Here is a 14,958-nt window from a genome sequence, read left to right on the forward strand (position 1 = left end):
TTAAGCTGTAGGAAGGTTTCGGCTCCTGCTGTGGCTATAGAAACAGATGCGGGAGAGATATGATTTGTTGCAGCTGGGGCAGATGAAGGCATCTACAACAGACAGGAAAAAAAACATTACATGGTCTGCCAAGACCCTCAGCAATTTTCAAATGGTTCATGGTGTGTGTGTGTGAGGTGGTGGTGTTTGGGAACCACTGGCTTAAGGCATGCTGGGTCATAGAATCATAGAATTATAGAGTTGGAAGGGACCATGAGGATCATCTAAGTCCAACCCCCTGCAAAGCAGGAATTTTTTGTTCAACATGGGGCTTGATCCCACAACCCTGAAATTAAGAGTCTCACGCTCTACCAACTGAGCTGTCATGTCACCTATTTGAAGTAATTGCAAACTGCTACTTCAAGGGGTTGCCTCCTCCCTTCCTTTTCATAGCTCTTTGCATTTTTATTAGTGTTTCCAAATCATCATAGGCTGCCTGAAGCAAAGAGGATTCTATATATTTTCAACATACTCTTGTAAAGCATTGCTCACATTGGACGCATGTTTTTGGACAACTGCCTGAGTATTATCCCTTGTGACAATGAGTGATCAGCACTTCATTAAACAGAGATAAATACTGCTTCTCACTAAGTACTGGCTGCACAAGAGAATGAGTAAAGCAGGTGGGTGAGAAGGGTCCTCCCACCACCACAAAAGGGGAAATCCACACATATAAGTTCCTCTCCGGGCAAAGTAGTCGAGTGTCCCACAGGAGAAGTACGCAGACCAAACTGCAGTTTACCACCTGCAAGGCTCTATAAACTGTACTTGCAGCACATTGCTACTATATGAGCAGTTTCTAGGCAATTTGTTTAGCAATGACCCATCCCCAGGCAATTTCCCATCTGTTAAGTCAATGCAATGTGGTGAGCAGTTTCTGTTTTCCTTTAGAGAGGGCTTTGGAAGAGTCATCTCCAAAGAATGTGTCCCTCACACTCAAGGAAAACAGAAACTGCTCACCACATTGCACTGACTTAACAGATGGGAAATTGTTTGGATTTATTGCCAACTGGTGGTGCGTGAGGCTGGGCCAGGTCCCAGATTCTGAGTTAGCCAAATGGGTGTGGTGGTGTGATGCTGCTGAAAACAGCACAGTGATTATCGCTGGGAAGAGAGGGCAGTGGTGGCCTTGAGATTGGGCCGTATTTAAGGGAAGAGTACACAGTTCATTCACTCCAACATAGCAGGTAGCCAGTACTAGCTGCCCAGAGTGGCTGCGGCAACCCAGTCAGATGGGTGGGGTACAAATAAATTATTATTATTTGGCAAGCAGATGTTTCAGCACCCTCCTGCCTATGGACCAGAAACTCAAAAAGTTTGCTTTTCATCTCCTTTCCTGCTCTGCTGGCAAATACTTCTAATAGCATGTGGATGGGCAGGCGAGCTCCCAGTTACTCTGAGCTAAAGTGAGAGGCTCTCTCCTGGGTCTGTGCCCTTGGCAGAGGCCAACTTGGCCAATCCCTAGGTACACCCCTGTTCTTATAAGCTGTTAAGTCTAGATCACGGCTGGGAAGCCTGAGGTCCCAGGGGCCAAATATCAGCACCGGATTTATGGCGGTGCAGGCAGTACCTCTGCAAAGGGCACTGAGCTGAGGGCGTGCAAAAATGAGAAGCTTCATAACTGAGAAGATCCATTTGTGGGGTGCCAAATGTTGACCTAGTGCAGGGCACCATATTACACAAGATTGCCTGCAAATATGACCCTCCAAGCCTTTCTATCTGGCTATCTGAACTCACCCCAGATAACACCCCCCCTCCAGCCCACCCTCCTGCTTTGGTGCCTGCCTGGAATCTGTCATTGAACTCTTGATAATGCCTCTTGCCTGCCAGGATGGAGGCAAGTGAGTGTGTGTAGAAACTAGCCAACTGCACAATGGTAAAATTTGCATTTGTATCTGGCTCCACCCACCATTAATATATGGCCCCTGGAAGGAAGGTTTCCCAGAATGGAATGTGGCCCTCAGGCTTAAGAAGTTTCCTTACCCCTGCATTAGATTCTTTTTCTGAGTCCACCCCATGACCCACTACTTCCCAGCCTGCATTTCTCCTGGCAAGCAGGTTGCTCCAGATTCCTGACCGCCCAGATTTTGCCCTATCTCCACTAAGAGATACACTAAAGCTGCCAATCAGAGCTGAAGATGGTATGACAAAGGGAGCCAGGAGCCTGGTGTGCACAGTCATCCCACTATTGTCTCCCCTTACAGTTCTTTTGTAGTTCTTTCAAAACCCAGGGAAGGTGTTTGATCATAGGTGACCATGGGACAAAATAAACCAGGCGGCTGTCACCTTCAGTTCTCTGCAAATGCTCTTATTGACTCAAAGGATGACTGCAAACACTGAAGCAAAGCTTCATTACTTATCATGCCTCCGAATTTAACACAAGGAACTTGCAGTCTGTACAGAAGCTGGACAAAGGAAGCATGCTTGCGGTTGTGGCAGCAGTGGCTGATGAACACTGCATGCTAGTTACCTAGAATTCAGGCCAGACACTGTTTGACCACAACAGCTTCCCTTCCTCTTATGTCAGTTATGTAGAAACCACATGCAATGGAAACAAGCTAGCAAAATGTGCTTGCTTTGAAATGCCTTTGTACTTGACTGGCCTGGTTTACATCTAGCTTGCAACAGAGTGAATCTATTATCTCTCATATTATAAATGGCAATATGTTCCAATCAGAGAAATTCATGGGGGATAAGGTTGTCAGAGGACGCTGATCATGATGGAGGCAGTGTGCCTCTGAATACCATTTGCTGTAAATCAGAGGTGGGGAGAAAGCTGTTGCGTTCAGGTCCAGCTTGTGTGTCTCTGGTTCGTTGGACTGGTCATGTTATACGGATGCCTGATTATCGTCTTCCAAAGCAACTACTCTATTCCGAACTTAAAATGGTAAGCGTAATGCTGGTGGTCAACAAAAGAGGTTCAAAGACTCTCTCAAGGCAAATCTAAAAAAAATGTAGTATAAACACCGACAACTGGGAAACACTGGCCTGCGAGTGCTCCAATTGGAGAACAGCTTTTACAAGAGGTGTTGTGGGCTTTGAAGATGCTCGAACTCAGGACGAAAGGGAGAATTCTACACATTAAGAGGAAGGCACGCTTGGCAAACCCTCACCGTGATCAACTCCAGCTTGGAAACCTATGTCCCCACTGTGAAACCATGGAGAGCTGCTGCCTGCCAGTGTAGATAATACTGAGCTAGACAGGCAATTGGGGTGGACTTTCTGTGTTCCTGTTTAAAATCATAGCAACTATTTCTTTTGTGCAAATCTGACTCTTTTATTTTTTTAGAGATGCATCAATGGCCAACTCTACCGGGCTCAGAGATGTAAAAAAAGCTCCCTGTACATTTTTCGTGCCCATGTTATGTTACATTAGACAGAAGAGGAAGAAGAAGAGTTTGGATTTGATATCCTGCTTTATCACTACCCGAAGGAGTCTCAAAGCAGCTAACATTTTCCTTTCCCTTCCTCCCCCACAAAAACACTCTGTGAGGTGAGTGGAGCTGAGAGACTTCAAAGAAGTGTGACTAGCCCAAGGTCACCCAGCAGCTGCATGTGGAGGAGCAGAGACGCAAACCCGGTTCCCAAGATTACGAGTCTACGGCTCTTAACCACTACACCACACTGGCTCAAACATGTCTGGCAGAATTTCCGAAGCTAGCTTTGTTTCTGTCAGCATTAATATATTCCCAACATTGCATGTACAGTCTGGCAAGTAAAATGAAATAAAACCGCTCCAGATTGTGACCAGAATGTTTGATTTGCTAACATGTGGCTTCTTTCCAGATACAACAAGCCAAAGAACAAACTGCAAATTGTCCCTCGGGGTCTGGAACATTAACAGTGGTGAATCTGGTGCATAGCCTCAAACATGCAGTGTGGGCCTAATTGGAAATAATTGAAAATGGGAATTTTTCCTACACTGTACATACTCCTCCCGCTGTTGTTTTTGGTGAAATCTGCAGTGTCTGAAGCAAGAAAAGAAAGACCAGTGGGCAAAGATGAGACAGAGGAATTAATTTGCACACCCAGGTAAAAATGTATCTCACCTTTTGTGTTCTGCGTTGCTAAGTCAAGCCAGGAAGTGCAGTTTATCCAGATATCTCAAGCATAAGAATTTGTTTCCGTTCTTTCTCTGTCAGCACAGGCTTTCCCCCTGTGAGCTTAGCCAGGCTATATCTGGATATTTCCCCTTTGCAGGGGAAATATCAACCCAGGGTGTGTACAATAGATAAGAGATCCTTGTAATGGTTGGCATGACATGTTTTTCCACATGGTTAACCAAGATTTTGAACAGTGACATCACCTTCCCCTGATTGTCATTAGTAGGAAAAAGGAACAACTTTTAGGTTCACTGTCAGGGGGGGTTGACAGGAATAAATGCAGACTGATGTACTGGGTAGGCTTGTCCACTTGTTACACTGAACACAGGTAGACGCTTGCCTGCAAAAATACTTGTGTGAAAGAGTATATATGTCTTGATTTGTACAGCTCAACTACAGTATTGTTATACAGGAGAACAGGCTCTACACTCATTTAATGCAACGTGTGAATCTGCCTTACATGACACCCCAAAGCTGCCTTTGTTCACAAGCAGTGTCTCCTCATTTAATAACTCTTATAGCAATAAAACGAGCATCCTAGCCCCATAGAAGCAAATCATATGAATTAAATGCTTTCAGACTGTACAGTATCTCATGGGGGTTATGTAATAATCATGGCCTAGTCACAAAATCATGGGTCAAGATCCCTCCAAAAAAACCAACCTCCTCCCCCCCAAAAAACCCAAGACTGGCTTTCAAAATTCTGATTATAAAAAAGAAATCTATTTTGAGACTCACTTTCCCCCCTTTTTCTCCAGAACATATGTTTCCTTACTCACTCCAGTTCTGCACGCTATAACTGTGGTTACTTAGCTGTTTGTGCATCTGACTCTCTCTGAGTATCCAAACGCCATGTGGGTCACAGATTGCTGTGATTACAAACACATCTGTATGCAGTGGGAAAAGCTGGCATATGGAGCCATCCTGAGTTACTTCTTGGAGGGGTATAACCAGTTTCTTGTAGGGATGTATGATCAGTCCAGCCACCCACCTTCTACAATAATCCCTCACACATCTTGTTTCCCAATAAGCCAACTGCCCTAAGCTTTGGAGGAAAATTGTCAACACACAGCATGGAATTGGCTAGTAATTCCGTTTGCTGCAGGTACCTCCTGCTTGAAGCAGGAATCGGCCCACCTGTGATGCAGGGTGAAGTTCCTGCCTCGGGTGGCAGAAGTGTAAGAGGCGATACTCCACTCACCGAGAGGGAGGCATTCTGGCGCATGGTGTTGCCGCTCATCTTTCCTGCTCCGGGCAAAGCAGCCAAATGAACAGCAACACTTGGAAGAGCACCTCGGTTCCCACCAAGATCTGCAAGAACCAGGGTGTGGCGGCAGAAGTAGAGTGTGGTGAATGGAGCCAGGAGGCAGCAATTCCCGTGCGAAATGGGAAAGGCCACCTCTGCTTATATGCACAGCAGCCTTCCTCAATCAAGTGCACTCTAGATGTTTTGGCCTGCAACTCACATCATCTCTGATGACTGGCACTGATGGGTGTTGTAGTCCCCAACTGGAGGGCGCCAAGTTGGGGAAGCAGGTATGGGGAGACAATAAGGGCATGGTGTAGATCTTGACTGTATTCTAGGCAGGACAAGAGTGGGACAGGGGGCAAGTGCCCCCACAATCAATGAGTTTGCCCCCACCACTTGCCTCCCCGTTGCTGAACTCCTATCATTTGCATATGTTGTTATTTTTCTTTTGTTATTGATAGAGTTTTATTAAGACATTTCATAATATAATAAAATAACTAATCTACACACAGGAAGGGAGGGAGGAGGAGGGAGGAGGAGATAGACAAAGACAAATATCTTAACTTTTATCCCATACAGAAAAAGGTGCAACTCTCCCAGCTCTCACCTGGGAGCACCCCTTTCTTCTCCCAGCCTCTTTCCCTGGGAGATCTCCCCTTCCCTGCTTCTCACACAGAGTCCTTCACCCACTGTCAATCACCTTCATCTGCATGCAATTCTCTCTTTAACCCATATGCTGTTATTTCTCTCTCTTGCCCACCTAGAAATCTACATTGCCTCTTCTCTGGCTCCCCACTTTTTTATGCGGCACTGTTCAGTAGATGTCTCCATGATTATGGGAACTGGATTTTTATTCCTAACTCATTCAGGGTATTGAAAAATCCCTGGATCTCTGCCTTTTAAAACATACACAGGCAGTGGCTTCCTGTGCTGCTGGCTTGGCAGAATCACACTATGTGGGAAGGATTCCAGGTAAAGGCCTTTCCTGCTGGGGCACCTCTTACAAGGAGCACAAAAAAAAACAAGCTGCTCAACAGCAGGGTCTGCACTGCTTATGTGCCAGTACAGCAAAACCCTATGGAGGGAAACTCAGCTGGGCCAGCCCTAGAAACCGCAGAATGAAGCAAAGGGAGTTACCCAAAATGTACTGGGGAGGTGAAAAGTTAACCATGATTTAAAGGACACTCACAGCAGGTTCTTCACCCATGGCATGAGCATGGCCTTCCAAGCTGTCCTAGATACATGCATGTCCAGCCTCAGCTTTGCCCATGCTGTAATGTATCCAGCAGGCTTTCCTCCTTAATGTGGCACTTGTATGTTTATTTGTGTGTGTGTGTGTGTGTGTGTGTGTGTGTATACACACACACACACACACACACACACACACACACACACACACACATATATATATATATATATATATATATATATATATATATTCATGATTCATCTAGCGAAAACATCTCACATACATTTTTAAAGGAGTTGCCCGAACTGCTCTGGAGGGGACTGGATGTGCTGAGTGGGTGATACTAACCAATAGGTAACTGCTTTCTCCCCCCCCCCCATTCAAACGGAGCGTGTCCCCCTCACACAACATATTCCAGGAGATCAAAATCTATGTTTGCATGCAGGGTAGCAAATCCTGGGCCACAAACTGAAACACATGTTTCTCTGTCTCTCAGCATCATGCTGTATTGAATTGTTTTTTGGGGTTGGTTGCCAGTTTGTCTTGTTCCTACCATTAGGCAGAGTGAGGCCTTGGGTGGCAGATGCTGAAGGGTGGATAGCAGTCGTGAGGTGTTGATATGTGTTGTGTGGTCTACTCCGGCAGTGGTAGCACCAGGGGGAAAAAATCAGGGAGGGCACAGAGGGGGCAAAGTATATTTATAGGTGAGAGAGAGGGGGGGGAACAGCATGTGTTAATGACAGGAGTTTGGAAATGTGGGTGGGCAAGTGAGGGGGGGTAGTTAGCTCCTTGTTTTGGGGTGCTTGCCCCTCTAGGCCCTCCTCCTACAGGTACAGAAAAAGAAGCTGTCCTGTTGCCAATGTAGAAGGAAGGTTGAATTGCCAGCCCAGTCAGACTTTGCACATGGAATAGGAGGGGGCACCATATTTTCCCTCTCGGGCAGCAAAATGTCCGGCAGCCTGGCATGCAGAAACAGGTGAAGCTTATCTTGTACCATGGAGCTAACATGATGGATAAAATGTCACCTGTTTTAGGTTTTGGATGCTGATAAAGGCACAGCAGCAGAGCAAGCAAAGAAAAAAAAGAAAAAAGAAAGGTCCCTCACATCCCTTCTTTGCTTTTCAGCCACATCTGTGTGACACAGCTGGGGGGGGGGGAATCGAAGCCTGTTGCCCCTCAGGATTCGTGGAAAAGATTGGCCATGTTTCCAGATACACACCGACAGGCAGCATGGAAACAGCTCGTTCCCCCCTCCCCTCTCCTCCTCAGAGTATTTTAATTTCCTTCTCCCCACCCCCCCAACACCCCGTGCAAAAAGAAAAGAAAAGCTCCTGTTGTTTTAAAGAGGCAATTATTAGCATTCACCCAAGGAAAAAAGGCTGTGAATTATCGTTATTGTGGTGGCGCAGCTGATAGCTTCCCGTGCAGCTTGCGAGCGGATTTAAGGGAGCGAAGGAGTTTCTTCTCAAAGAGCGAGAGTGGAAAGAGAGCGCGCGGGGTGACGGCTGTTTTACTTAAGGAGGAAAAAAGTACCGCCGCTAAAAGTTTCAGGACTCACCCAGCTGCCCGGTTTCCCAGCGATGTTGTCATCCTCCCAGCAAAGTCCGCGGAGGTGCTTCTCGGTTCAGAACCGTTTGACTGGGTCTCCCTTGTGAAGAAAGTTATACCTTGGCATTTCCTCACACACAAAAAAACGTCCACGCCCTTCTCCTTCTCCCCCACCCCACGCCCGGCAAATAAAATAAAATAATAAAATAAATATATATGCAAATGATGGTGGATTCAACACGAAGGAAAACCGAGCTTTCTTCACCACAGTAGTTCCAAAACACTGGCGGCTCCGAAATGAGAATCCCCTTCCAAGTTGTGCGTCTGCATTGAGCTACTTTTCTACTTCCTGTATTTGTGTGAACAGGGGCTCTCAGGAAGAGGCTGTCCTTGGTGGTCAAGGGTGTTTTATTTCTTCTTCCTTTTTTCCCCCTTTTCTACAAACCCATTTTTAGTCATGAACTTTAGCTCAGAGAGAGTTAGGAAGCCGGGCCTGCGCTCTCGCTCCTCACCGCCGGCTTCGTACCTGGCCTGCCTCTGACTTTAAGGGACGCAGTTTTTCCTCAGCCCTGCAGGTACATCTGGAGGAGAGGCAGTGGCAAAGAGGGCCGTGAACTCTGCGAAGCATTTTTATGCGGCAGTACAGTGTCCATCTGCAAATTCCTGAGGCATGTGTATTTGTGTTTTGAGTGAGTAACTGGAACCAGATGGAGTCTGGAAAACTTCGAGCTGCTTACATAGGACGTGCGAGAATGGAGGCCTGAGAAGCCAGGGAGAGGCGCAACTTTCTGACAACGCTGCAGTAATAGGGCCTTCTGGGCTTGTTACTAGTGCCCTAATATATATATATATATATATGTTCATTGCCAGTTAAAAATCACAGAGCACACCTGCTCTCCAGCTGTGGTAGGTACATGGCTTATGCATGGCCAGAAAAAAAGAGGGCAAGTAGGAGAGCTCAGATGGTGGAGCATGAGGCTCTTAATCTCAGGGTGGTGGGTTTGAGCAAAAATACTGCATTTCAGGGGGTTGGACTAAATGATCCACATGGTCCCTTCCAACTCTACAATTCTATGAGTCCATGATAGATTTGCAGAATGCTTACATATGCTAATTTACATGTATAGATTAACCCCAATGAATAGTGGCAGTGCTTTAAAATCCTTTTAGAAAGAAAGATACATCACATCGGAGAAGGCTGTGGCCAGGTCTCTGCTCTCTCCGTGTTAACTGCGGGATGGGCAACTTGAAGGCCACTGAATCTCCCTCTCTCCTGAGAGTTATTTATCTTTAAACTAGAATTTAAATAGCCCTTCAAAAAGCCTGGGGTCACTGACCATTAATATTATCGTGAACCAAACACATTTCAACCCCAAAAGGGTCTTCTTCAGTTGTACATATGCCACTTGGCTTTTATCGCAATTGGCTGGTCATACCAGCTGAGATTCTGGTACAATTATATCCTGGCATGCTTCAAATGATGACATTTTGAACATTTGACTGATTGCAAAGAGAATAAAGTTGTATATTTCCATTTATACATATTGCATATTAATTTGCAGATTTATGCACTCACACCAAATTTTGCATTTTAGTTCGTCATCTGAGATTGAGTTTTGTATTGCTTTGCTTTTCATATCCTTGGTAGGAAGCTAGACAATAATTGTGTGGCTGAAACAAAGACAAAACAGTGACTGTTCTAACCCAGATACAATTAAGGCCATTGTTGTTGTTGTTGTTGTTGTTGTTGTTGTTTTGTTGCTGTTGCTGTTGCTGTTGTTGCTGTTGTTATATCACATTAGCCACACAGAAACCTGTAGGTTGCAACATGTTTCATGTTGTTGATCTCCCTCTCTCCCTCAACCAACCAACCAGCCCTTTATGATTTCTCAATCCAGCTGTGTCAAGCCTTCTGCTATTTTAACTTTGGCATCAACATTCAGTTATGGTTCAAAAACAGCCTTCCTCAACCTAGCACCCTTTAGACCAGTGTTTTTCAACCTTTTTGGGGCAAAGGCACACTTGTTTCATGAAAAAAATCACGAGGCACACCACCATTAGAAAATGTTAAAAAATTTAACTCTGTGCCTATATTGACTATATATAAAGTAATTCTCTTGAATAGGAATCAAATAAACAAATTTTTCCCACGGCACACCAGGCAACATCTCGCGGCACACTAGTGTGCCGCGGAACAGTGGTTGAAAAACACTGCTTTAGACATTGTTGGGCTCCAATGCCCATCATCCCTCACCACTGGCCACCTTGGCTGAGGTTAATGGTCCAACAACACCTGGAGGACACGTGGTTGATGTAGGCTCCCCACCCCCTGACTACCTTTACTTTCTGTTATCTGAAGTCCTTCACATTCAGCAGGTCATGGAACTGGATCTTGGTGCAAAGGAGGGACTGCCTCAACAATTGTAGTTGTTAGCTAGTGTGTGTGTGCATGTGCCTGACTTCTGCTACTGTTACCTGACCCACTGAATACAGGTAACTCACAACCAAGGGGGGGGGAGATGCAAAAATGGCATGCACCGGGGGGGGGGGAGAGAGAAAAAAATGGCATGAAAATGGCACATATGGGGGGGGAAGGGGGTGGGAGAGCAGGGGGAAATGGCCAGCAGCCTTCATTAGAGTACAGTGATGGCTTTGCTGAACTCATCCAGGAAGAAATGGAATAGCCATTTGAGGACCAACAGGTACTGACTGCTGAAGAGCTGGAGGAACTGGTTGGATCAAACTCAGAATGGGAACATGAGGGTGAGGATGGTGAGCATGAACCAGCAAGCTGGAACCTGCATAAATTTTCTCAACTCTTCCAAGTCATAAATGCACACAAATGATTGATTGCAGAGTTTGACCCCTCAATGGAATGCAGCCTCAAGATCATCCATGGGATTACAGACAGTCTGAGACCAGTGCTTATTTTCTAGGGGGAAAAGGTGCAGGAACTCCCACTTTTTTTTTTTTTTGACAGGCAACCCTAAGTTGTGCTTTTTTTAGGGGGGAGCCAAAGTTATTCAGCTTTTTGGGGGGAGAAAACAACACATTTTTTTGGTGGTGGTGGGGAAATGCTTCTCCACATGACTGCCCCACCACTGGCATCACTGCAGCCGCATTACAACGTCGCCTCCAACGCATTGCCCTTGAATTTTTATGCACACTTTCCCCTAACACAGAGATTTTTGTATATGTTATTTGACTGGCAAAGGGCATCACAAAATTTGAAGAAGTGTGAATTTCAAAGGATATCTGGGTTTCAGTTTGTGTATGGTTTGGGGAAGTGGAAATTGGGTATGCTTGCTTTAAAATGTGGACCGAGCCAAATTTCTCCCAACTCCACAGCCTGAGCATGAGACACTGAGCAGCAGACACACACAAACAAACAGAATGTCAATTCTGTGGCAAGAAAAGCCTGAATACACCAGGGCCTGGATGTAAAGAACTAATGTAGTCTTCAAGAGCATCAAAGGGGACAGCCATGAGGCAACTGTAGCGGATCCAACCGCTTATCACCAATTAATAATAATGCAGTGTACTCAACCCGCTAACTGCCCCCTATTAAATATAGTGCGCAAACCTCAATGTACACCAGTGAATACGAGGTTTTACAAATGTACCGTCGTGGGATGTCTAGTGAGGGACTTGTGTGAGAGAAAACTTAAATGATTAGAGTCTCAGGCAGAAAATGATCAAATGAACAGGAAAAGCTTATTAAACAAAAAAGGGGGTTATGAAACAAAGTGGGTCAGGAAATGCAGTCTTTCAGGTATAAGTTAACTTATTTACTTTAACTAACTATAAGATGACTCAGGCTTAAACAGTGTTACAGTCACAGCTTCTCTTTACCTCTCTTTACGCAAAATCAGTTGAAACAAAATAGAAAATTCTTTCCAGTAGCACCTTAGAGACCAACTGAGTTTGTTCTTGGTATGAGCTTTCGTGTGCATGCACACTTCTTCAGATACACTGAAACAGATACACTGAAACAGAAGAAACAGTGTATCTGAAGAAGTGTGCATGCACACGAAAGCTCATACCAAGAACAAACTCAGTTGGTCTCTAAGGCAGTGGTTTTCAACCACTGTTCCGCGGCACACTAGTGTGCCGCGAGATGTTGCCTGGTGTGCCGTGGGAAAAATTGAAAAATTCAAGAGAATTACTTTATATATAGTCAATATAGGCACAGAGTTAATTTTTTTTAACATTTTCTAATGGTGGTGTGCCTCGTGATTTTTTTCATGAAACAAGTGTGCCTTTGCCCAAAAAAGGTTGAAAAACACTGCTCTAAGGTGCTACTGGAAAGAATTTTCTATTTTGTTTCGACTATGGCAGACCAACACGGCTACCCACCTGTAGCAAAATCAGTTGTTATACTTCAGCTTCTGTTACTTAGTTAAATACAGTTAAATACTTTTAAGACCATACAGCTTCCTTCACCGATTAATAGCTTGGTTCATGAGTGAGGGGCACTTTCCCTCAGTTACACACTTTTTAAGCAATCCCACACCTGAGGTATTCTAAATGGTATAACAGACCCAGGGGGGGTCACCTCACCCATTGTTACTGAGTCAGGAATCCTCTGTACCTAGATGAACTCTCCCCTCCTGGCTATACTGAGACCCAGGTAAGCCTGTATCCCCACAGGTTCTACCTCTCCCAGTTCAGTCATAACCCTCCTAGAACACTCCTGTCTGTATACCTTTCCCAGAGGTTAAAGGTAAAGGTAAAGGACCCCTGGACGGTTAAGTCCAGTTACAGGTGACTATGAGGTGCGGCACTCATCTCGCTTCAGGCCAAGGGAACCGGCGTTTGTCCACAGACAGCTTTCTGGGTCATGTGGCCAGCATGGCTCAACTGCTTCTGGTGCATGCAATGCCAGAGTGCATGGAAACACCATTTACCTTCCTGTTGCAGTGGTACCTATTTATCTACTTACACTGGTGTGCTTTCCAACTGCTAGGTTGGCAGGAGCTGGGACAGAGCAATGGGAGCTCACCACCTTTGATCGGATTCGAACCACCGACTTACCAATCGGCAAGCCCAAGAGGCTCAGTAGTTTAGACCACAGCGCCACCTGTGTCCTACCTTTCCAAGGCCCTCAACATGGTCCCTCTATCCAAGCTTCGGGGCTCTGTCCTCTTGCTATGGATAGTCTCCTCAGTGTGGATGTTTAACTTAACTCAGAACCAGTTCTCCCTCAGTCAGATTCCATCCTACTCCCTACCTCGCCTCTTAAATCAAGCCCTAACTTCCTCAGAAACTGCTGCTTTTGTTCTCCCTCCTGAAATGCTGTTCCTCCCCCTTCTGTGGCTGACTTGGTTAACAATCAGAGAGATGCTCCAGCACTCTGGTGGAATTTCAGGGGGACTGCGCAGACCCTGGTCTGGTTCTGCTATCCATCACAGCAACATCCAGGAGGGCAGCTGAAGCTTAATGACACAGCCAGCTCTTCTCTCCCACTTTCAGAAGGGGTTTGGACATATGGCATGAATGGCAGGGGCTGCTGTTCAAGAAGTGCAACCACACACGGTCCCTTTGTATGCATGAAACTAGTTGCATGCAAGTTTGGATCACAAGCAAGGCAGATTTGCATAGATTTGCTTGCCTTGCACACTTCCAACTGAATCTGATTCCACCAAGCTTCAGAAGAGTGGCTGCACCTCATCTATTGCTAATATATATATAAAAAAACAACTAGCAAGAGTTTTATCCAGCTTCTCTTGCCTCTCGCAATTTAACAAGCCACCTGTCATTTTCCTCAATTTTTCTCTGTAATCATGAGGTCTAAAATGGTGTGTGTGTATCTGTGTGCATGCATATGAGCTGGGTTTAATATGTGTCACCTGGTGAATGTGTACAACACACAAGCAATTTGTACATTCATCAGACTTTGAACGAACTAACAGCATCCACTCTTTGGCACCCAGCAAAGGTTTGGTTTGGTTTTTTATCACCCCTCCCCTGGCCTTAAATACTGTCTGTATTGTTTTAAATTCTGTGTCTATTGGCTTTTATTTTCTAATTTGATGTGATTTTTCAGGGCTACTTTTTATTGCTTCAGTTGTTTTAGGGTTATCTGTAAACTATCTTGAGAAGTAGAGAAAATACTGAAGGGGTATGATATATATAAATTAAAAAAAATAAACGAGTGAATTCTTAATTTGCACAGTGGGCACTTTTTACCCACTATTCATAGCCTATCTATTTTTTTAAAAAAACAAAACAAAACATTTTTGCATGCTCTCTTTCCAAATGATGAGTTTCAGTAACGTTCATGAACTTTAACAAGTGCCAAAGGGAAAAGATAGGACAAGATTGGCTTTTACTAAAGTGCCCTCAACTGATGTGCAGATTGCGTAATCATAATACTTCCCTCCTCTGTCTGTGAGCTGCTATATATCTGCAGGCTGCATAAGGATGCTGGATGAGCTGTTGTGGGCTCCTGTACTGTTAATCTGCAGATTACAAGCCCGTTATAGCACAAACCCGCATTACATAACTGGCCAGTGAAGCCTGCTGAGTCAAACTGTTGGCTGAGTGATTTTGCACATTGCAATGGGGCTGTCTCTCAATACAGAGCATTTAATGATCAGTGTACACACAAATGCCAACCTTTCCCCAAGCAGAAATAAAAGGCAGGATCTCTCACTCCCCACCCCCTCTCTCACACACACCCCTGTGTGAAGAATGTCCTGGATTTATATTTTGCTCAGATGACCTAGTGGCTTATTACGTCATACAATCCAGCCTGTTTAAGAATCTATGGACCATCTCTCCAGATCCCTTGCATTTCTGTTGGGGCTCCTTTCAGCTCCAGCATCAAC

General features: G+C 45.1%; 1 protein-coding gene across 2 annotated transcripts in view; it reads right to left on the reverse strand.

Moving 5' to 3' along the window:
- RIN3 (Ras and Rab interactor 3) overlaps nucleotides 1-8,233 on the reverse strand; it is a 70,714-nt gene extending 62,481 nt beyond the window's left edge. For both annotated transcript variants that reach the window (XM_033140818.1, XM_033140835.1), the window contains exon 1: nucleotides 8,139-8,233. In XM_033140818.1, the coding sequence (XP_032996709.1) occupies nucleotides 8,139-8,170 (32 nt within the window). In that variant the 5' untranslated portion in view covers nucleotides 8,171-8,233. The remainder of the gene's footprint in view (nucleotides 1-8,138) is intronic.
- Nucleotides 8,234-14,958: the final 6,725 nt, after the last annotated feature.

This window comes from Lacerta agilis, chromosome 1, assembly GCF_009819535.1.
Source record: "Lacerta agilis isolate rLacAgi1 chromosome 1, rLacAgi1.pri, whole genome shotgun sequence".
Taxonomy (NCBI): domain Eukaryota; kingdom Metazoa; phylum Chordata; class Lepidosauria; order Squamata; family Lacertidae; genus Lacerta; species Lacerta agilis.